A 24,469-nucleotide genomic window follows, 5' to 3' on the forward strand; every position below is an offset into this window, starting at 1 on the left:
ACTGCAGTATCTGAACAGATGTCAGGAAGTTCTTGAAGTAATAGCATGCCCCTCTTTTGCTTCACTGCAAATCCATCTATTCTTCACCTCAGAAACTTCTCTCATGTTCCCCAAATATGTTTTCATCAGCTTACACATTTGGGAAGAGTTGTTTTCTCTCATTAGTGAGTAAAAATACAACCTGTAGGCAAAGAGATGGGAAAATAACGGAAGAATATGTCTAGTATTCCCATGGGCCTCAGCTGACACTCTAACAAAGAGTTCTGAATCCTCTTCAAGTTCAGAAATGGGGCTGGGGAGGGTATTTTTGTCCTGAATACTGTTCTGTGTTTTGCTATGTTGGTGGCTCGTCATCCTAAGCATTTAGATGGACAGCAGTGAAGTGAGCCTTTAGAACATGGTTTTAAATTAAAGCTTTATATGGTCAAAAAGTCATTGAGTTAGGCAGTAAGAACAATGGCTGTTTGCATCTTAATAGACATAGGGAGGCCTTTATGTATTTGGAGATAATTTTTCAGCAACTTAATCCATTGACTAAACTTGTAAAACACTAAAGAAAAAAATAACAAAATTAAAAAGGTTAGAGCTACTCATAGTGTGTCTTCAGAGTATGAATATCCTCATTGTTACTTTGCCCTTTAACAATATCCCAGAACTCTGTCATCAGCAACATCAAGCCTAACACAAACAACTGGAGAGAAGGAAGGATTTATTTTGGATCAAGCATGTCAGTTTGTAGTCCTTGGCAATGTTGATTCTTGGTGTAGGGTGAAACAAGACATCACTGGAGTGGGAATGTGTGGGAGAGGCTGGGCTGCTCATGGCCCACAACCACCACAAAGAGATGGGAATGGGGTGGCTGGAGACCAGATATAACCTTCAAAGTTTCCCCGCAGGAGATGAGACTAATTGAGACTTCCTCTAATTCCTAATTTCTACCACCTCCCAAGTAGCACACACAACAGGACCAAGTCTTCAATACTGAAGCCCATTAGGGCAACATGCATGCTCCAACTATAACATATACACATACCTTTGCTTACAGAAAGAGACATACATACGTATACCATTGGCAATTCAGTGATTTCTTACTGAAGAAAACATTTTTAGTCATTTTAAAAATCAAATCAGAATTGAGATTCTATTGAGAGAATTCAGTGAGCAAAGAGATGGGATGTGTTTTTATGCCATGAGAGTCAGTGCATCCTTCCAATTGTACAGCTTCTCTGATCAGCTACACAATTATCTCCGTTCATTTCTCCGTTGGTAGAATGGAACACCTAAAATAGGAAGAGACACAATAGCTAGAATTTTTTTAGCTCTTTAAAAATTTAGGGAGGTTCCTTCATGAATGATGAAGTTATACTTTTCAGCACATTTAGAAAGAAAATATAAGTAAAACATGCCTAATAATATTTACCTTGTATAGCAGTGTACACAGTATTATAGCTTGCATATCATTGTGCTTATGTGACTGACGAGAAAATGAAGTTCATCACACCCACTGTCTAGCATCTCGGGAAAGAACCCAACCATTTATCTCCAACCCTGAACATGAACACAATTCAAAATTTGAATGATAGCTCCTACTGAGTGTATAATGCTCTTGTGCCATCATAAAGTTAAAGTTAGGAGGTTGTTCACATTTCAGTTTAACTACTGGACCTAAATCACAAATCAACTTGGATACATTTTAATAACAATCTCCCAACAATTGTTAGGCTATATTCCATAAACTGTTTTAATTACGTTTTAAATGTATTGACTCATAGAGGTTATGCAGCACATTAAATTCTTAAAAATGTGTGATAATGTTGGGTCGGGTGGCTCAGTACCTGGAGGCAAAGACAAGCAGCACAGACTTGGAGGCCAGTTGGGTCTATAAAGAGAGCCTCGGGCCACCAGGGTTACAGAGTGAGACTGTGTCTGTAAAACAAGCAAAAAACAAATTAAAAGAAAATAAAGACTTAAAATGGTGTTTTTGTATTCATTAACAGTGTTCTATACAGAGAGCTATCTTCTTTCCATGTACCTTCTTCAGTTACTTAAATCTGGAGCCTCAAATAGTACCACAATGTTGTTTTCTAGCATTTGGTTTGCCTGATATCAGAGGCTGTTAGTTAAGTACTGAGCTGTCATAAAGCTATAGTAAGAATGGATTTAAAACAGAAGGTCCTGCTTCGGACTGCCTCTGCCCTCTCCACGCATGGCAATGCTTCTTCCCTAGCGATTTGCTCAGGTGTGAACACAGGGCCTGTTGATTTGCAAATGTGTTCCTACATGGATTCAAGTCACCAGAAGACAGACATGCTTTCTCCCCTCATCCAGATGCCTGGAGATACACATGTCACACTGTTTAGGTTAGAACCGGGTCTTTTCAACTCATCCTCATGATTGCTTAGATTAGATACTTTTGATCGCTTCTATTTTTGGTCATTTCCAGTGACCTTTTTGAACCAGAGATGTGACACCCCCAAAGGCCCAGCTCTGTTCTCTATGAAGCATCATTACTTAAGGCCACATTCCTTTCATGGAATGCTGCAGCTTATCTTCCCTCTTTCCTGACTTTTAATGTTGTTGCCTAAAGAAAGGCAAGATGAGAAGCACTTGGGAACGTTAAGGACAGCGCTATGGATTAATTGGAAGATGTTAACTCTCTATATGTTGTTCTAGCATCCAATGATAGTTTTCTTTTACTCAACCAGGGGTTTATGGACAAGTAGGCTGATGTTTTAGGTGCTTCAGTTGTGAAAAGTGACAGCGGTATTTACCTTATTGACCTCATTATTATAATAGTTGTCTTGGATCAGCCTCCCAATTTGACTTTGCTTTTAATTGCCTAACATGGGTTGTGTTGCTTTTTCTCATTTGATTTTGGTTAAAGTAGCAACTCTCCCAAACCACGATACTAGTCTATGCTATCAGTTTTTCTAAGAAATGCTTCAATATACTCTAAATCTAGAGTTACTGTAAGTGGCCTTGGCGAGTGATTTGATTTGAGAATTGAGACTACAGTCTGGATTTACTCTTCATGCATTAACACAGGTCAAATGGACAGGGACTGCATTTTAAGTCAGTAATGGAAGGCTGAAGGCTGTCTTAAACCAATCATATCAGTTTTACCCATGACTGATTGATCCCTGGGGGCAGAGTCTTGTAAGCATTTCTTTTACATGAATGGACTCCATAGAGCCTGGAGTTTCATTCATAAAATGGAGACTGAGAGGAAACACACACACATGCACAAAGCCTGGCTCTCTGGAATGTCATTTATAAAGAGCTGGAGGGTGTAGTGTTCCATCAGCTGCTGCTTTTGCCAGTTGACTGGAAGTAATGATTAATGTTCATTGGTCCTGCTTGTGTGTAACCTGACACCATTTATGGCCTTCCAGAGTTCCTAATGTATGGTGAATGAGAAGACAACATTCTCAAATCAGAAACATAAACAGGAACTGGTGGGTCTGAATTCCATTCAAATATGTCATCTCAGCCCCACTGTGTTTGTCTAACTTGGATTTTACAGGCAGGAAAGGGGGAAGGAGGGATAACACGCTCCTTAGCTGGACTAGTTTGGAAAGGGGAACTTGACGGGGGTGGAGTACACTTATATAGTGTGTAATTTATGGTTTCTTTTCAAACAAAACAACCAGGACACTTGGGCTTTACGTTGCTTACCACCAGTGGGTGAAATGTACATATAACTATTTTTATAAGTTGAGCTGAGATTTGAAATGAAATGAAACAGTTTCAAGACCATTGGCTATCTCTGTGTTTGTTTTTTTTGTATTTCGTGAATGTGAACAAAAGTGGCAAAAGATTACCTTCTTTTCAGAACAGTGTATGTGTGTGTGTGTGTGTGTGTGTGTGTGTGTGCGCGCGCGCGCGCTCCCATATCTGTATGCACTCATTGGAGTGTATGTTTTAAATATTCTTATAAAATGTTCTGGAGCTCATATATTTCCATACTCAAATGAGTTAGCTAGGTAAAAAGGAGGAATGGGTTTTGTAACTTGAAATAAAATTTTTTTTTAAATTTTGTTGGGATAAATAGATACTTATTTTCATTGTGTATTTATGTTTCTGTTTAATTGCTTTTAATAGTGCTTGGTACCTTTCTTAAGGACAGGTAATTCAAATGAATAGGAAAACACTCAAAAAGCAAAATAAAGCTGTAAAATCAGCAATCCTGTGGTTGTGATTTTTTAATAGACCTCTAACTTTGATTTTGATTCCTTTTAGTATGTGAGTGCTACGAATTTATTGCTTTATTTACATGACCTGCTTTATATTTATTGTCAGCATTAAATAGTAAAATCACCCAGTTGATGTGACATTTGAAAAATACTGACTCCTGAGCCTGGTATCTGTTTACCATTTGTATCATATGGAGTAAGCTTTGAGATTTCTTTTGCCTCCCAATTTACTTATTTGCAAAGGGGCCTTTGTAAATCTGAAATATGATCATGCTTAGGCAGTGCCTAACACAGTGTCCAGCATAGATTAATAGACCTGACACTGATGCAGGATATTCAGTGGTATGATTTTTATTATGATTTCTCCAAAGTCTGTGAGTCCTTTAACAAGGTGCCATAAACTCATACTCAGGCTAGAGGGTAACATGAAGTATAAGAGATATTCTGCCATAGTCATCATTTATTAATACAGTATGCAGTGTCTGACATATTTCAAGCTAAACTCTGTTACTAGTTCCATTTTTATTGGAGGCAAGCAGAACAAATTATCCCAATATGGTAGGAATCCCAGGAAGGATGAAACCAAGAGGAAAAACTCTACCTTCAATCTGCTCCTTTCAAACCATCCAGCTTCCAATGGGAAACAAATCAGAACAGACTGGCTGCTCAGTATCAAAGCCTTCACCACAGACTACTGCTGTGAATCACTGGGTCAGTCAATGGCATTGGTTCTCAGATTTACTGTTAACTGCCAGACTAGAGCATTATTGGGTAAATACCCCAAATCATAACCCTGCTCATGTCTTCTGCCACTTTAACTTTATTTTTTGACTAGCTTAACAAAATCCCAACCCTGTAAAACTTACAAAATCCTGGGTTTCGAATGTTCGTAAGTTGTTTAGACCTGCTTACATTTTGTGTGTGACACTGTCCAAAAATAGCTCAGAAGCTTATGAGAAATATTTGGAGTTTCAGAGGGAAAGTCTTAGGCTATTGTGTGCTACTACACTGCCATTGTGCCTCACAAACATTGAGTTCCTTCTTCTACCCTTGATTTTGCCAACAGTATGATGGTTAGGAGTGTTCTTAGTCCCGTCTCTTTTTAAAGAAGAGTCTATCAATGTTGGCTTAGTTTATTTGCCTTCATAATTTGCTGAAAGGGAGGTATCCCAAGCGTGGCTGAAGCAATACTAAATTTATCATTTTCTTCTTAAAACTGAAGCCATATACAAATCCAGTACTTTCTTTTTAAAAATGCATTTATTTTATTGTATGTTTACATACGTGTTTTACTTTCATAAATGCCTGCGTACCCTGTGTGTGCCTTATCATCAGGGAAGTCAAAAGAGGGTGTTGGATACCCTGAAGCTGGAATTATGGATAGTTGTGAGTCACACAACTCAAGTGCATGCTGAGAATCGAACCTAAGTTCTCTGCATGAACAACATAACTTGCAAAACCGCTGCCTTTGAGACACCTCTCTAGCCACCTCCTTTGACTGTTTTGCTTAGTCCTTTGTGACTGAGAACCAGAATTTCTGTGGAACTTTACAGCTCCTTGTTGTCTTCTTTCTCATGTGAGTCTAGACATACTACTGCTGGAACTTATTTTAGAATTAGTAATTTGCAGATTTCTTCAATATAGAATACATTATTGGTACAAAAACTTCTTTTTCATGACGATGACTTTTAGGAGACTATAAAATATAGTTTTCTTGATTAAGTATATCAATTTCATTCATGTATCAAATGTGAAAGCAGAGTTAAGGGTAACGTGGGTGTTTCTGTATTAGCATTTACACCTGTCTTTATAAAGCTCGTGTTACTTATGCCCTGGACATCCTTTGGTTTTTTAACATAATATGTGAAAGTGGGAATAGAATAGAAAGTGGGAAGAAACAAGCCCAAACCAGGGAAGTAACAGTTAAAGAACTGGAGATGAAAACATTGAAAGAATAAAGTTTTAATTGGTGTCACAAGTTGTTAATATAGCTAATGTCATGATATTTCTTAGACTTGAACCAAGTATTTCCTGCATGCTAGGCAAGCAGTCTACTATGTATCATAGAGATCCTCAGCTACCTCAGGATTTACTTCACATAGTTTCAGAAATTTGTTGAATAATAATACTAACAAAAAATGGTTAAATCTTCCAGTTTTGCATTGAAGAGCATACACACACACACACACACACACACACACACACCCCTTACAAAATATATAATACTTTCAAATCCATGTTTTACAGACTAAACCATTTTGGCTCTGCATATTTATCAGTTTAAAATTTCTCTCATTACTCATGCATGTGACCCCAGTACTGGGCAGGGTCCATGAATAGGACAGGATGAGGCCCTATTTTAAAAGTGAATGTATGAATGGTTCTGTGTCAGCTTCACTTACTCATATTACCCCTACAAGGAGTTAAAATGTACAATCAGGCAAGTTTTGCATTCTAATTTAAATGAAAGCAAAGAAAGGCACAGTCGAGCTATTCCTATTTTACTGGGATTTGTCTTTCACCTTACGACATTTGAAAGCTTAATTAAGTTGTGCATTGTTTATTCCTTCAGGAGTCTAAGCAGGAGCATCAGATGATGAAGGCTGTCTTTCCTACCTCCTTGTTCAGTTTGCTATATGAGATAATCCCGCTTTGACACACTACTTGATGACAAAGCAGTTTCAGCCACCACTAGAAATGCCCTAGAAAATCGTGACAAATCTTTCCTGTGTGAGCCTGGTATACCTTTTGGAGGCTTAGACAAATGATAGCCAAAGGGGAATTTTCATTTTGTACAACTGAGCAGCAAATATGCAAATCAAAGGAGTGCCAGTCATACTACAGGTGCAAATTCAGAACTGTACTTCATGGTCAAACCTTTGCTAAAGCTGCCCAGACTCAAACTGTATTTTTCCAGTTTACATTATTACTTTTTAAAGTTTCCTGCACATGTATCTGGAGATGGTATCACTTATGGTATCAAGTATGATACCTTTAGTAGTCATACTTTGTGAGGTGAGGCCTCACCCCAGAGGGCAGTTAGGAGAGTTAGCATGCTTTGTTCTTGACTCCACCCATACGTTGTCCAAGCCTTGAGTTGCCAGCAGCACTGCACTGCTTTGAATTTTTACAGCATATTAGATCAGCTTTCATCACCACAAAAGCTCGTCTGTAACAAATTACAAGCACTGTGATTTCTGTGAGCCGTTTTGGTCAACACTAATATCGTGTTTTAGAACGCTTTGATCCACAAGTTTCTACAGCACTAGAAATCCTTTGTCTTAAATTCAATTTATATAATCCAATTTATAGACTGACTTTTAAACTTCATAGGCCAGTGTTATTTAAGAGCAAATAACAAGGGTTAATATTGGGGAGAAAATGAATTTCAAAGGGAGATCCTCGAGTATTTAAAACATCCCATGGAAATTCTGGCTTAATCATAAATCCATGATGACTGTTCAATAAATATATTGTAGATAACATAAAGAGAAAAATTTACAGAGACTATTCCCGAGTAATTTCTCTAGTAACCAGCAAATCAACTAGTTCATGAGACTTAAGAACAGGAAATTAAGATGACAAAATATACATTTATATCCTAAATTCTTACTGTCTGTGTATGCCGAGATGGAGTATCACTTCATTTCAAGATACATGTACATGAAACTAAAAAAAGCTTCTTTTTCCCTTTGCCTTACAATGTAAAGCTCTGCTGGAAAACACAGTACTGATCTGGGCAGCTTTACCAAAGGAGCAACATTGCGTGCAACTTACTCCGCATGTTCCTCTTAACAACCCTTTTCAAAGTATCAGTAGCCCTCCCATTTTACAGATGAGAAGGTTGAGGAAAAAGCTGCTAACCAACCTACACAGAGCTACACTCCCGTGAAATGAGAGACCTCAGGCTTGAATGTGCACCTATTAGATGACAACGTGGTCATTGGCAATCACTGTGCTGTGATGATCATCCTAAGATTATAACCAGAGGATAAGATAGTGTAAATGTCCTGCCCTCCTAGCATATTTCCAGAGGCCAGGCTACAGTTAACTATTACTTTTGCATTGTAATATGGAAGGCTCTGCACAGCAACACCTCTGTCCCTGTCACCCAGTGTCTACCTTTGAAGTCACCACTTAGCCAGTTTGGTTCTTAGTTGAGCATTTAGTAAAAGTTCAAATGTAATGCCAAATCGCACCAGTTGTACTTTTTTTTTATTAGATAAGGTAGAAATGAAAGCAGCAGGCAATTTAATTAGCAGTAATTTTTCTGGGCAAGTCATTACTTTGATGAACTTCAGAGCAATGTTTACGGCCCCTAATTAACCATGTTAGTCATTTGATTGAATAATCACTTTGGAAATGTTTCTACAATTTGATTAGAGTCTGACCCACTCAGATAGTCATAAATTAACTGTTATCACTTTAGAATAACATGACTTTAGTTATTGTATGTGAATAAACCTCCTAGCCCTGTCCTTTATTTAAAAAGAAAAAAATTCTGGCTTCTCTGGACTATATAAATGGCATTCATTTTAAGGGCAGGGTAGATTTTAAAATGCTAGCCAAGGTCTTGCCTTTAAAAAATTAGTTGTTAATTTTATTTGCTCTCATGTAGTAAATGGTAAGAATTGGAAAAGCACAATTCTCTCCATAAATTGCCACTCATGTCCTCGTAAAAATGCAAATCACACGTTGTTCTTTGGAGAACTATAATGGAGATTCTGGCCTCTGCCTTATCATGTGTTACTGATTTTTAAATAAATTTAAAATGTATTTAACTAGATTTTAGAAATACCTATTTAAAATATGTAGATGAAGAGCTACAACTCTCGAAGTACATTACAGTGTAAGAGAAGCACCAGAGATGGCATCTGCTTTCTGGATGCAGGATTAGACTAACTGTACATGAAGTATCTTTGACGTCCGTGTCTGGTTTTCCAGGATGTCGCATCCTTCAGCCTTGAGTTCTGGGTTCCCTAGAAATGCATGAGTGCCATCCCGGCCCTTTTTGTCCTCGTGGTCTGGGGGGAAGTGTATCTTTAGCCACACTAATATGGAATAGACTTCAGCCTCTGTCTTTTCCTTGAGCTGCCTCCAGAGCTGCCAGCTGTTTTTACAGCCGTACCCCAGGTGTGGAGCAGTCAGAGTATTTTTGTGGCATGGTGACATCAGTACAGCAGAAGGCTCTCCTCCAAGCAGCTGTTGCACTGCCTGCAGTCCTTAACGCTGTCCCTTCCAGGCCCAGCTGTTTTGAGGGACCTTTTGCCTGGCAATAGATCAGAATAATGTTAAAAATTAATGTGAAGCTTGGTCATTAGTTTGAAGTTGGGATAAAATGGCTTGCTAACTATTCAACCAGTTATCAATACTGTCAGGAAGAGAGGCACTTTACCTTCATAGATTCAGAATTATGTACTATGTAATAAATTATATGAAGGACATTATAGAAAAAAGTGTGTGTGTGTATAAGTTTTATACTATCTTCATCATGTAAGCTATGATTTATTATGTACTTTCATTTTATATAAGTATTTAATTTTATTTACTTATTCATTTATTTTTGATGCCCAAGATTGTACCTAGGGACTTGTCCTGAGCTATCTGCCCACCCACTTGGCTCTAATTGGTTTCCTTGCATTGTTTTCTGAGACAGAGTCTCTGTGTAACTCAGACTGGTCTCAACTTCACAATCTTTCTTCCTCAGGCTCTTGAATACTACGATTATAGATGGATACCACCAAATCCATACTTTTTAAAATGCTAGAATTATGGCGTACTGGAAAGTTCTTTTAGATTAAAACCATATGGGTTAAAATATTTTTATGGTAAAAACTGTACATATTTTTGTTGACCAAAAAATTATCATTTGTCATCAGACCCCCACTAAAAAAATACTGACTTTGAAAATGGAAAATTCTAGACCAAGGGAAAAACCAAGCCAAATAAAGGTACTGGTTACCCATTGTTACAAGGAGTATGTAGCTAAATAGGTCTGAAGAGACGAGGCTTTTTAAATTCATTTCTTAAGAATGGTATATTTTAATTACAGGTAGTGGGAAAGTAGGAATATTTTTTTATTAAATAGTATATTTGTGGCACACATTTATTCTTTTTAATGTTGCTTAAAAAACTACTAAGACATACAGGTGATCTAAGTGGCTTGATCTTAAACTTTAATGCATTCAAGGATAGGGGAGCTGCAACTTTCTGTTTTGAAGAATTAGTTTTAAGGACAATGTTTTAAAATGAAGTACAAAATAGGGATTGAGGCTCAGAAGAGATTCCTAAAATATGGAAAGGCCTTTATATTGGGGGCTGCAGTATGTCTTTCTTGTTTCAGAATAAATCCATCCTCTTCACCAGGGAACTGGAGAGCTGTAGTACGTATCAGGGACCATATCTCAACCATTTATTTTATAGCAATACAAGTAAAGAAAGATTTGTGCAAATTTATGTAGCTTACACGTCTGCTCCATGTTAACCTCATTTTTCTGTGTCAAAAGCACTGAGCATGCTCAGTTCTGAGTCAGCACCTGAGCCAGGTCCACATTTAGCAACTTTGTTTTCTCTTCCAGAATCCTTGGCCTTGTAGGGAGGCTTTCTCTTGGCACAGGCACTGTAAAACTGCTTGTTACGTGCCGTCCCTTCTGTTGGCTTTGAACATGATCTATACTCTTAATAAAAATGAAAAGCCAGACATGCTATTATCTGAGGAAAACAGTTCAAAATTATCAAGATAATTTATGAGATTTAATTTTCTGTCTTTTCTTAGTAATTTCTGTCTAGTATTTGTGAAGTCACCCATGACTGAACCATTTAGCACTGTGCATAGAGAGAAGCATTGTGAGATATATAAATTAATTCCATTTGTCCTTTAAACATACTGGTGTGACATCCATATGGTATTGCTGAACTTCAGCAAAGTTGAGTTGGTAAAACTGTGTTGACCTGCTTATTGAAGAGAGCCAGCCTCTACTATGATCCATTTAGCTTTATGTTCTTGGAGGCCCCACTGAAAATGTTCTCCCTGTTCTGACAGACTTGATCACTGGCGCTCTTGATGTTTCTGCTCTGTTCTGTGTACCTTTTACCTGCTCTTCCCTTCTAACCTGCCTTTCTATGACACATTTTGTTTTTTCTTTCAGAAGTGCCTAGCTGCCACTCCATTTATATGAGGCAAGAAGGCTTCCTGGCTCATCCAAGCAGAACGGAAGTTAAGTTCTCCATTTTTAAAAATTGCTTGTAAATAACATTAAAAGTAATCAGACATTCCAAAATGGATCTACTTACTCATTCATTGTGTTCTTTGGGGTATGCAGTCATGTTCCTAAAATATTATTTATATATAAAAAATATTGTTTGGGGAGATGAGAAATGGCAGGGTGTTTGGCCAATGTACCCAAGTCCATGGGCTCAGTCCCTGGTAAGATGACATAAGCACACAGCCCATTCTGTTGTTTGAAGATGAAAAGATAGTGTTTCCCATCTTAGTAGCTTGTGCTTTGTTGTGAGCGTGAGTGTTGTCCACAACCATAGCTGTGCTCTGCCAGCAACTCTCAGTCTTTCACCTAGAAACAGCTCCTTCCAGATTACCCACCTAGAAACAGCTCCTTCCAGATTACCCACCTAGAAACGGCTCCTTCCAGATTACCCACCTAGAAACGGCTCCTTCCAGATTACCCACCTAGAAACAGCTCCTTCCAGATGACCCACCTAGAAACGGCTCCTTCCAGATTACCCACCTAGAAACGGCTCCTTCCAGATTACCCACCTAGAAACGGCTCCTTCCAGATTACCCACCTTACTGCACTCGACTGACACGCATCTTGGAAAATATTGAGTTATGTATGATCTTATATGCCTAAGTCACAGTTTGAAGTAAAACATGGTAGTGCAACTTTACCTTTCACTGTCCTGAATTTTGTACCTTTTGGAAAAGTAATTATTAAGGATGGATGGATTCACATAAGCTGTGTAGAGACAGAATTTTTATTTCAGGTAACCACAATAGAATACTCTTCTCTAATAGACTTTGACATCTGCAAAGTAACAGACAAGAAATGATTATCTGGAAATTATCTCTACAGAAGGATTCCTCGAACTGTACATGGTTCTTCAATAAACTTGCCATAGATACTACACCTTCAGTTAGGATTAGTATTCATGCTTTTATATGAATCATATTAATAGACATTTCATTGATAACAGAAGATAGTACATCTAAAATACCTGAGAGGAAAGCTTTGCACCAACGCAGGGTAGTTATTCTTGCCAATGTTATTAATATTATAAACCTGCCATAGGGAACCTTATTATGTATGGTTGAATTGTATGAAGTTTCTCCCATAAGTAAAGGAGACAATTAGGTGAATCAAGTGTATGTGAGAGAGAAAAGAATTAGTAGAAGATACCAGCTTATTTTTACTTTTTCTATGAGATAAGTTATGTTACAGCACAAAACAAAACAATAGTAACGCCCCTTTTCTTACTCTCTTGCCTATGAATGATGATATGTAGTTGGGGTGATCGCCCTGTGGATGGTGGTGCTTGACCCCAAGCCTTGCAAGTTTAATTCAATCCACAAATTCACATGGTAGAAGGAGAGAGCTACTAAGACAAGTTGTCCTCCAACCTTCAGGCCATGCTGTGACTGACATGGACACAACACACGTGCACACACACAAATGCACATGCACACACACGCACATACACATATAAGCATGCACGAGTGTGCACACATACATGTGCATACTCATGTAAGTGTGTGGACAGTATAATAAAAAATATTTTAAAATGGTAATGTTAGATTTCCAAGATACTTCTACAGTGAAGTAAACGGTAAACTAAATGTGCTTCAGAGTGTCAGGGACAAGACCAGAAATTGGCTTTGCTGTCCCTCTCTTGAATAATGAAACAAAGGAGAAGCCAGAAAATAAAGCGATGCATTATTAAGCGTAGGTTTGCCAGGATTTTTGTGAGGTCTCTGCTTAAGTCAGCAGTTATAAATCTCTGATGTTTATATATCACTGTGCTATGGCACCCCTCTAAATTGGAGTGCATGAAAATCATTCAGTCTTCACACCAGCTCTACTACTCTCATCCCCACTTGATAGGTGGGAAGATCAAGGCAAAGAACCAAACTAATGTGTCAAATACCAAATGGCTGGAAGGTGACGGAGTCTGTTTCAAGACATTTTGTGTGCGTGCGTGCGTGTGTGTGTGTGTGTGTGTGTGTGTGTGTGTGTGTGTGTGTGTGTGTGTTGGTGGTGGTTAAAGAAATTTTGAGCATAATTTCATATTCTCCCATTAATAAATGTATTCTCTTTTCCTCCCACAGGCTGCATGTTTGAGAAGGGTCCCAGGCAGTTCTATGATGACACCTGTGTCGTCCCGGAGAAGTTCGATGGTGGGTTTCTCTCCTTTTACAGTTCGATTTTTTTGAGTGGAAACCACTCTTTTCTTTTCTGAAAGCAGTTAACATTTGTACTTAGGGGGTTCTATGTGCACCATTTGTCACACACTGAGAGCTTGTGTAGTTACTGGACATTCTCGTCCTTCCTCCCCTTACTGCTCTCTTAGCTATGAGAGTCCTCTTTTTGGATCTTTTTTGGGGAGAGAAGATCAGCATTGTTGCTGTGCTCTGTAGAGCAGGGCATCTTTCCATAGCCCTGTGAAACACATGCAGCTTGAGATTTACTGAAAGCTGATCCTGTAATTAACAAAGGAGAACAGAAAGCATGCTACTGTGGATGCACTGATGACTAATGCAAGCCCTTTCTTTTTATTGTTCATGAAAAGATGCATTATGGAGCACAGGAACAACATAACTGCCCATTGAGTCTACTGATTGCTTACCCCCACACCCCCACCAAGAAAGATGTACATTACTAATGTAACATTATGTTGTAATTGCTTAAAAGGAAGTTAGGAACGCATTACCTTTCAAATATCTCTCTCTAGTGCCATGAATAGGTCCCCGATATTAGAAAAGAGCGTCAAACTAGATAGAATCTTCTTTTCTTGACAAGCGTTGTGGCAAAAGCTGACATTTACAAGGAAGCTTTGGGAAAAAGTGAACGGTTAATTCATTTAGTGGTTCTTCGGAGTGGTCTCCATAGTTCCTGCTTTGATTGTCAAACAGGAAATGAGCAGGGGCCCTCTGATTAGCTGATTGCAAAAACTTTGGGGATCTAGGCTGTAATGACTTGGGCGCTCTCAGAGGTTTTAATTGTCATTATTTAAACAGCAAAGTGCATGTTCAGATTTCTGTTCAATCTCATAATTAGTTCTTGAGGATTTAGCTCCTATGCTTCTTGCTGCTTTTGTAGCTTTTGGGAAGGATGGTGAGTTTTAGTAAAATCTATTTCCTTAGCCCCCTTTAAGATGGTTCAATTTATTAAAGATCATGGAGTTGAAACCCCAAAGGGGTTTTTGGTTTTCTTCTACAATCTTTACACTTCTGTTTCAGAAGCATGAGTTGTATTAACTGCCACTAACAGCACACCATCACAGTTCTTAAAATGTGCCTTTTTCTGTGGACATGGAGCTTAAGACTTGCTTTCTGGACTGTTCTTTCTTCCTTTCATTTATTGTGAGTTTCACATCTTAAATAAGCTTAAACTTAGTAAGGGCCTACACAGAGGGGGACTACCTTTACACTATGGCAAAGTAGAATGCTGGCACCTAGGAAGCTGACTGTCCTTCGCTGTCTTTGACTGTTCTTTAACTTTATATATATTAAAAACTGCATTGTTTAAGTACTGGATGGCAAACGAACAGCAATGATTATTTTTCGCATGTGGCTAATGGAATAAGTCACATTTATATGCAACAACACTCTAGAAGCTACATGTAACAAGGTTCCACTCTGTCAGCATGATTATCCACTTGCCTCCATAGGAAAAAAAATTTAAGTAATTTAAGTACGACAAGGAAAGGTCTGAGATAAATAAAACTGACTTTAAATCAACATACAGATACACTCCTAAATTACCTTGTTAAGAACAAAAGGACTTAGCCAGGCAGTGATGGCACAGGACTTTTATCCCAGCACTTAGGAGACAGAGGCAGGCAGATTTCTGAGTTCGAGGCCAGCTTGGTCTACAAAGTGAGTTCCAGGCCAGCCAGGGCTACACAAAGAAACCCTGTCTCAAAAATCTGGGAGGGGGAAAAAAAAAGAGAGATTTTTCAGTGGCTATTGGCTGAATGTTTGCGTGCCTTTTAAAGTATTGTGTTTTTTTTTTCCTGGTCATGTGACAAGGTGTATTTCTTCTTCATAACTACTAGAAATTTTTAGAGCGCTTGTGATTTATGTTTATTTTGTAGTTCACACTTAATATGAATAGAGGTAGGTGAATATATCCTTCCTGAATTGCTTCTTCAATCAGGAAGAGAAATTCACACACTGACCCTGAGCTGTCTGTAGGCATTAGCACAATACTTCCCAGTGCAGGCAGGCCCATACAGTTCTGAGAAGCCTGGCTGGAGTGGGAACGAAGTGAGCAGTGCTCAGACCACTAAGGCCTCTGTTTTCTTTTCTTTTGTTTTGAGCTAAGTCAGTTGTACAGCAAAAGCAGTGTTAATGCCAGTACTCATGCTAGACGCTTTTCTATGCCATACTAGGTAAATGGAGCACATTTTTATTTTGGTTTGGTAAAAAAAATCTATTTTACACAATGTGTGTGTTGTTATACACCGGCTAAAATTGGCCTTTAAAAAAAAAAGACCAGCAAACAAAATTAAATGAACAAAAACGCACGTAAGTTTTGTTCATCGGAAATGTTGTTTTATTTATTACCAAGTAACACAGTAGTAGCTTCTGGAGGGAGGTACAGTAGGTGGAGCGCTCCTGCTGCTGCTGCCACTGACTCCCACAAGAGAAAACTTCCTAATTCATATAAAGCACAGGTCACACAGACATTATGATATTACTAAATTTTCCTTGAAATATGTTCACTGAGATTTTCAGTAGTCGGTCATGTGGGGGCCAATAAAGTATTTGCAAATTACAGCTTGTAGAAATTAATTGTTACAAATAAAAAAAATGCCCAGAGCTTGAGGCTGATTATTTCTCTCTCAGTGTTAGTCAGAGCCAGAGAAACGGCACTAATGAAGCAAACAAGCATGATTGGGTGTGATGGCTTGTAAAGGCACGAGTGAAGGATCGACCGTTGGACTAGGTTGTTCTAAGTAAATGATGGTTATGAATTTACTCCTTACTTGTGTACATTTGCATTAATGAGAATACATATTGCTATGTCATCTGCAAGTTTGTGTAGATGGTTGGTTTGCTTTTAATCATTTGATCATTTTAAATCTGTATTTAACAGTGCTGTTTGCAATCACCATGGTGATTGTGTTTAGCCGTTTCCATGATTGCTTTGGTGTCAGTTTTATACAAATGGCATAATATTGCTGATAATTATTTATCTTTTCAACTTAGGGGACATTAAGCAAGAACCAGGAATGTACCGGGAAGGACCCACGTACCAGAGGCGAGGATCCCTTCAGCTCTGGCAGTTTTTGGTAGCTCTTCTGGATGACCCTTCAAATTCTCATTTCATTGCCTGGACTGGACGAGGCATGGAATTTAAACTTATTGAGCCTGAAGAGGTTAGTCTAAGTAGATTTTGAGTAGGAATCTGAACGGTATACATCTGTTCAGAGAACGAGTTTTGCAGTAGAGTACTGGCTTCACATCAAACACACACCAAACACTCTGGAGTAGGAAAACTGTTGCTAATTGCTTGGGTATCTATATTTTCTGGTATATTTAGAGCTCCATGTGACTATAAAGAAACTTTGATTTTTCTGTAGATGTACTTAAATGATATAAGTGAAGAGCTACAAAATTATGGTGCTGGCAACACAGGCTAACGATACCTAACGGAGTACTCGCAGAGCCCTTTACTGTGACAGGAATGCAAGATTTTAATAATCAAAGCAAGAGTTGGACTGGAGAAGTTCAATGTGGCTTTGTGTCAGTTAAACAGGCATTTCCCTCCACCTGAGATTAAAATAAACTGAGCAGAAACAGAACACTTTGACATTTGTCATATTTGTTAGGACAGGAGACATTACTGAGTGATGTCAGTAATGTTCGAGCCATTCAGGAGAGACAACATTCTGTGAGTGACTATGTCTGTTTAACAATCCCTGGTGTTTATATGTTTGAGTCTGAAAAAAAGAATGGAAGATCTGGCTAGATGACCAGTTAATGTCAACACATTTTGAATTTTCTTATTATTTAAATGTGAGAAAGATACATAATTGCATCTGTTTCATACAACTGATAGTTTAACAACTTTGCTGTCTCAGATGTATAAAGTCAATAACAAGACCCAGTAATTCAGTCAGTTGACTATTTTCAAACGGTGACAAGCTCACTGAGAATTGTGCAATAGGAACTACGTGCCTCCTATGCTTTTGTTCTACATCCATCCCTAGGGGCCTGAGAAGACAGCTCAGTAAGTAATGTGCTTCTGCACCAGCATGAGGACTTCAATTCTGTCCCCAGCAGCCACTCGAAAAGCCAAGGATAGCAGTGTATACCTTTAATCCCAGCCCGCTAGGGGCAGACACAGAAAGACCCTGGGGACGTTCTGGCCATCTAATCTACCTGAATCAGTATGGTTCCATGTTTAGTGAAAGATCCTGTCTCAAACGACAAGGTCAAGACTGATTTAGGAAGATACCTTTCATCCACTGTGGCCACACACACACACACACACACACACACACACACACACAGAAAAAGAAAACACCTTAAAATATTAAATATTCTATTTCTTAATGGTTCCTAATTCACTCTTAACTATCATATACATCAGACAATGGCCATGTTGTTTCTTCCAATTTCTTCTTTAGAAAGAACCTGTGAATTATTTTAGTCTTTATGGCCCACAGGCCCTCTTTATTCTCCCCTACATAACAAATATTTCAGTGGAGACACACAACCACCACAATCATTACATGAGTAATGATTTGGAAGCCACCATACTTTACCACTCACAGGACTTACTTTCTCATCTTTCACCTTATAGTTTAAAATGATAATGATTGAAATTCTGAATCTGCTATGGTTGTATGTATGGCATTGGTGGCACTTAGGCGGAACCAAGTACACTAAGTACTTATTTAGGCTTCCTGTTAATTTTACACCCTTTTGTCTACATTGTATACACATATTGTTTTCTATTTTTACCTTAACTTTGTGCCAGTTATGACAAAAATAGATCTAAGAACAGACTTCTTCATGTATAGACTAACAATTCATAATGCTGAGAATGAGTTGGCATTATAAAAAGCAAACTCTCTTAAGGTATTCACAACAGTTACGTCACTCTCTCCAGAGACTTCTATGGTTCCTTAAACTCTGTTGCCTTTTAATTTTGAAAAGGACTCTGGTAAAACTCTGATAAAGACTCATTGGTAAATGAATGCTTTCAGGAATTATTGCCTAACAGAACTTCTCACACCTGCCTGCTGTACAGTTGTGTCTCCATTGAGCCACTGATATCCTTTATAACACTTTGAAAGAGTTTACTTAAAAAAACAAAAAAGCCAAAAATAAAAGCCCAATAAAACAAAACTTCTTCCTTCCTTCCTTCCTTCCTTCCTTCCTTCCTTCCATCCTTCCTTGTCTTTCACTCATCTCCCTTCTGCTCCCCATTTCAGGGTCTCATAGCCATGTATGGTCTAGAACTCATAATCTCCTGCCATAGCCTTAGTCTCATATTCAGCTCCCAGGTGCTGGAATTCCCAGCATACCTTACCATGTGTGACTTGTTTTTCTTTCCTATTGACACCTGTCCCTGCTCCATTCAGTATGGCTTAGAGCATTTACTGTAAAGACTGTAGAAAATTAAGATGTATCCTCCATTGTGACTGCTGGCTTGATCAGATAGTCTTTGACTCTGCTCAGTGGTATCACTACTCACATAACAGAATACCAACCACTGTGATTCCATACCATTATTTGTTCATTTCGAGAACACAAATTACTCAAAGGTGGGGTTGTCGGTGACAGAGAGATTGTTGCTAATGAAGGGAAGACAAGAGCAGAGAGATGATTTTGAGGACTCTTTTTGTGGATGGGACACAACTTGGAATGGAATGTCATGGAAACAAAGGCTCATGCTCTGAGAATGCACTTGTACCCTCGCTGAGGCTGTGCATGGTCTCTCTGCAGACTAACACAGAGAAGGGATTAATGAGATCTACATAGCACTGGGTTGAGAGAAACAGGCTCCTCTCTCTTTTTCGCCTCCATCAGCCTGGTGTGATGGTGAAGTGGAATGGTAGCACTGGGAAGAAGTGTATTCAAAGCTGTGCTGGAAAGCTCTGTCTTAGCCACATCCAGCGTTCTATGACAGTCACATTTGAAACACTTCTGAGACATTTACTAAGCCACACTATGGGCATTCTGCTTTAAAAGGAAAAGACTCATAGACATGGTGACTTTTCCACTTCCGCCTTATTTTTAGCATCCAATTAATGTTTCCTAAATGAGCTTAATTTTCCAGTTTGGGGTTAGCTATAGTTTTCTTAGACGCTGCTTTAGGCCACAACAGTTATTTGTAGTTGAGCTTATTAATCGGCATACTGTTTTCTCTGTTGACTCGATGCCAGCTGGTCATTCTTTCCTACAATCTGAGCAGAGTCTCTTTTTTTTTTGTTTTTGTTTTTTTACAAATGCAGTAAAACACCTTTACAAAGGGATCATTAAGTAGTTCCTAATCTGGGATTTTTTTTTTATCTGAAAGTTCAGGAAGAAAAAGACTGCTAGTGTATGGCAGAAGGGAAAATCTGCCTCATTTTGGTGAATTGCTGTCTGTTCTTTCGTAATGCAAACACATTCCCTTATTTCCATTTAATTTCTATCCAAAACAATGGTGACAAAGGATCCTATTGTGACGTTGAGGAGAGAGAACTGTAAGCCTAGTTTAAACCAGGACATGGGAAATTCACAATGGGAAGGCTATTGCTGTTTCTTTATGCCTTAGATTTGAAAGGTGTTTTTGTGTGTTTAGAAGCCATACATTTATGAACTCTCTCTCTCTCTCTCTCTCTCTCTCTCTCTCTCTCTCTCTCTCTCTCTCTCTCTCTCTCTCTCTCTCTCTCTCTCTCTCTCTCTCTCTCTCTCTCTCTCTCTCTCTCTCTCTCCCTCTCTCCCTCTCTCCCTCTCTCCCTCTCTCCCTCTCTCCCTCTCTCCCTGTCCCTCTCCCTCTCCCTCTCCCTCTCCCTGTCCTTCTCCGTCTCCTTCTCCCTCTCTCTCTCTCTCTCTCTCTCTCTGTGTGTGTGTGTGTTTGTGTAAGCCAGTTTAAGACTCAGCACTAACAATAGGATTCTGTTTTGGTGGCAGGTGGCCCGGCGTTGGGGCATTCAAAAGAACAGGCCGGCTATGAACTATGACAAACTTAGTCGTTCTCTCCGCTATTATTATGAGAAGGGAATCATGCAAAAGGTGAGGTGATAATATATTAAAACTCACTGTGATGGTCCCCACTGGTCTCTAAGTCACATTTTAGACAGCACATTATCACTGCTTTGCTTCTCTCCCTCACGCTGACAAATGCTTGGTTCCTGCTTTGAGGATCAGGAGTCTATTTATAACTTCATAACATCATGGACATTGGAGATAGTATAGTATGGTGCTACCTATCAAGTGACAATTTTTCTGGAAGCTTCCACTTGGCTATACATGGTAAACAGGTTATTTCAGTATTGATACTGGATATACAGGTCTCTAGAAGCTGTAATTTTATTGTACCTCGGAGTCACATATTTTTGAAATGCTTGGTTTTTTGTTTTTTGGTTTTTTTTTTGTTTTGTTTTGTTTTGTTTTTTTTTTTTTGGTTTTTCAAGACAAGGTTCTCTATGTAGACCTGGATGTCCTGGAACTCACTCTGTAGACCAGGCCCTACCTCTCCCTCCCAAGTGCTGAGATTAAAGGCATGCACTTCCCAGCTCTCTTGTTCTAATTCTTAAAACACTCAGGCATCACTTGCTCTTATTAGGAAAAAAATATTTTTCTCGCTTGACATCTTGCCTGATTTCATCACTTGACAATTTAATACCCCAAACTACTTACTTGAAATAAATGTTTTATCTTATTTGGTTGGTAGAACAAAATTCAATATATTTTAATTCAAATGTGCTCTTTTAATATTTAAAAGTTCTTTTGTATAAAATACAAAAACATGGATAACATAAAATGTACTTAAAATATAACATTTATGAAGGAGGCCATGAATAAATAAATACATAACGATAAAACATTTGGTTATTTGTTATTATTTCCTTCAGCCTTGTGTGGTCTATGGCTTGTATAGCACGACATTTAGATATGAATGCTGCATCAGACAGACTTTTTGGATGCCACTGTTTGGTATGAGGAAGGGAGATTGTTTATCACACCAACATGTAAAACTTGGAGTCTGCATGTAGCTAATAATCAGAGCCCCTTAGAATGTTAGCAAGTTCTTTTAATCTCCATATAAGCACAGCCTGCTATTTTAAGAAACACTCATGACTTCTATAAGACTATGTTTCTAGAATGTTCTGCTTGTTTCATGATATTTCTTACTATGGGTAAGGACTTTCGTGATGGCTAAGTAAATTGTAACATAGTTTATTCAGAGGAACTCTGTGCCTCCTCTTTTTGTTACATAAAAATATATAATGGGGAATTACATTTCAAGTCTGTATGACCATATTAGCTCATTGGCTTAAAACCTTAATTATGCATTTGTGCTGCGTATAAAGAACAATTGAATTAGAAGCCTAAAGAATAAAATAAAAATAACCAAATGGGTTAATGCAAGTGAAACATTTTAAATGGTTTCTAATTTCAGTAATTCTGAAATAGAAATAAATGTTGAAAAATGCTTATTGTACTTTGCATATAAAATATGTGTACATCTAGTTAAACATGTAGCAGTACTTAGAATCAATACATAAAACATATACTAATATAGTAATGTTTATATTCTGCAATTATGTTTGTTTCTTTTGCCTTATCATTTATATTTGACACTTTAATTTAATATTCATACATAAATATAATTTATTTGGGTCCAATATACCTCTATTCCTTCTCCTTCAAATTTTTGGAAAAAATTATTATATTTATTTATTTAGTGTGTATGTGTGTCTCTGTGTGTGTCTGTGTGTGTATCTCTGTGTGTGTGTGTCTGTGTGTGTGTGTCTGTGTGTGTGTCTGTGTGTGTGTGTGTGTGTGTCTGTGTGTGTGTGTTCCACCAGTGTACGTGTTCAAGTCAGATGACACCTTACAGTAATCAGGCTTGAATTTTCACTCTGTAGGACCCAGGGATTGAATTCTGGTTGTCAGGCTTGGTGGCCAGTGCTTTTATTTGCTAAGCCATCTTGAAATTTTAAAAGTTGAAATGTAATTTAAATATCTGCCTGGACTTTGACAACACCTCCACCTCCCTGTTTACTTCTGATATGTTCCTCCACAAAATTCCTGTGCTTTTTCATCTCCCTGTCACCTCTAGCTTTACCTACTAATCGACTGTGCTTCTTATGCCATGATTGTATCACTAACCAAGGAGGGCATGGTTCACTCTGTGTTTCTATGTCAGCTCTAACAGGGTGGAAAATACAGTAGTAACATGAAAGTGTTCACTCACAGAAAACTAGAAAGAAAGCAGAAGTCTCTAGGATATTTGATGATTTCTGCTGCATATTGTAACCTTTAAATTCCTCATGATGAAATCGTTTCTATTTCGTTTTATTACATTGTTTCTAAGTGAAGACAACTGCAACATGTCAAACGTCTCTGACAAAACAGTTGCAGTACCTAAAGCAAACAATTCTCTTTCTGTAGCTCCTAACTAAACAGTGGGCTACAAAGACTCAGAGGCATGTCCAATACAGCATTTCATTTTACCTTCATTTCCTGAAACTACTTTGAAAAAAAGGACACAAAACTAAGATTTATTCTGTATCTCTCAGCTTTTGTCTGAAACTGTCTGGTTTTTACTTTGGCACTCACTTCATTACTTCACTGTGTGTGTGTGTGTGTGTGTGAGAGAGAGAGAGAGAGAGAGAGAGAGAGAGAGAGAGAGAGAGAGAGAGAAGGAGGAGGTCTAAAGGAGGGGAGTTAACTAGATGTCTCCATTTGCTTTGAGCTGTGCTAGAGTTTTCTATGCATCACAGCTGGCCTTCCAGGGAACCCTTCCTGTTTCAATTTCACAAGACAAGGAACTGCAGAGCAGTTTAAGAAACATGTCCAGATTCATAAACATCTCGCGGGGTTGGCTCTTGGAAACCCCTAGATATCCAGATTACTTGGACCCTAATGTGGTTCCTTTTCCTTAAATTCAGGGCAACAAATATTCTAACCCTGAGTCCAGAGCAGCAGAGACCTTGGCAGTCGTTCCTTTTCTCCCAAACATACACAGAGAGTTTATAAACTGTGAGCACACTGCTTCCCTGTGTCACAAATCAACCAGCAAGACCTTTTGACACACAAACAGGAGATAGCTTTCAGTTCTCTGAAGTTGTGAGCTACACACAGAGACAGAGACAGAGAAAGACAGAGACAGAGAAAGACAGAGAGAGAGAGAGACAGAGAGACAGAGAGAGACACGACTGTCACTCTTCACACAGGGAACTGCCTTTGTTCCCCATAGATCCCCTGGGTGTTGAGTTCCTTAGCATTGTCTATTAATGGCAGATACATCTGTCTCCTTCCATTGTTTATCAGTTTCTACAAAAGCATTACTCTTCAAAACTTAAGTTTGGGGCATGTCTTTCTCTACAAATTGTGCTACATCTCCTTTATTTCAGGCGCTTGACACATTTCCTTTTCTCATTTCCTCCCTTCCCAGTGTGTATTTTAGATTCCTTTCACTTTTTTTTCGCCTCTTACTTCAATTTGACACTTTACACACATCCTTAAGCTTCATCTAATGTATCTTGCCTTCATTTTAAAAAGTGATGTGCTCAGGGTAATGTCCTCCTGCTCCATCCTTCATTTAAATAAGGCTATGTATCTTTGGGGCTTTCTTAGATGGAGAATACACAGTGCCAGGGAAAGATGAAGGGAAAAAAAAGCAGTGCATCCTGGGAAGCAGTGAACGCTACTCTACTCTTAGGAATAAAACACATTTTTTTTCTTTTAAAACTTGCAAGTTGTAGAAATATAATAGTAAGGGGAAGATAAACCTTAAAGATAGATTTTCCAAAGCATAGATATTACCTTTAAAACAAAAACTTCAATGTGAGTTGCTTTCATTGTATCATGG

The 24,469-nt window shown here is 38.4% G+C and overlaps 1 protein-coding gene and 1 long non-coding RNA gene across 7 annotated transcripts in view; one reads left to right on the forward strand and one right to left on the reverse strand.

The window, feature by feature from the left end:
• The window catches only part of Etv1 (ETS variant transcription factor 1), an 89,518-nt gene that overhangs the window by 59,921 nt on the left and 5,128 nt on the right, over window positions 1–24,469 (forward strand). For all 6 annotated transcript variants that reach the window (XM_031355743.1, XM_031355745.1, XM_031355742.1 and 3 more), the window contains 4 exons: window positions 11,342–11,410; window positions 13,534–13,602; window positions 16,639–16,808; window positions 20,560–20,661. In XM_031355743.1, the coding sequence (XP_031211603.1) occupies window positions 11,342–11,410; window positions 13,534–13,602; window positions 16,639–16,808; window positions 20,560–20,661 (410 nt within the window). The remainder of the gene's footprint in view (window positions 1–11,341; window positions 11,411–13,533; window positions 13,603–16,638; window positions 16,809–20,559; window positions 20,662–24,469) is intronic.
• LOC116079757 lies at window positions 1,065–19,121 on the reverse strand. The gene is made up of 6 exons (XR_004114144.1): window positions 18,971–19,121; window positions 16,686–16,767; window positions 14,136–14,256; window positions 12,100–12,235; window positions 1,836–1,926; window positions 1,065–1,280 (listed from the first exon to the last, which is right to left on the reverse strand). It is a non-coding gene; the product is annotated as an uncharacterized LOC116079757 (long non-coding RNA).

This window comes from Mastomys coucha, unplaced genomic scaffold (genome assembly GCF_008632895.1).
Source record: "Mastomys coucha isolate ucsf_1 unplaced genomic scaffold, UCSF_Mcou_1 pScaffold6, whole genome shotgun sequence".
NCBI lineage: Eukaryota > Metazoa > Chordata > Mammalia > Rodentia > Muridae > Mastomys > Mastomys coucha.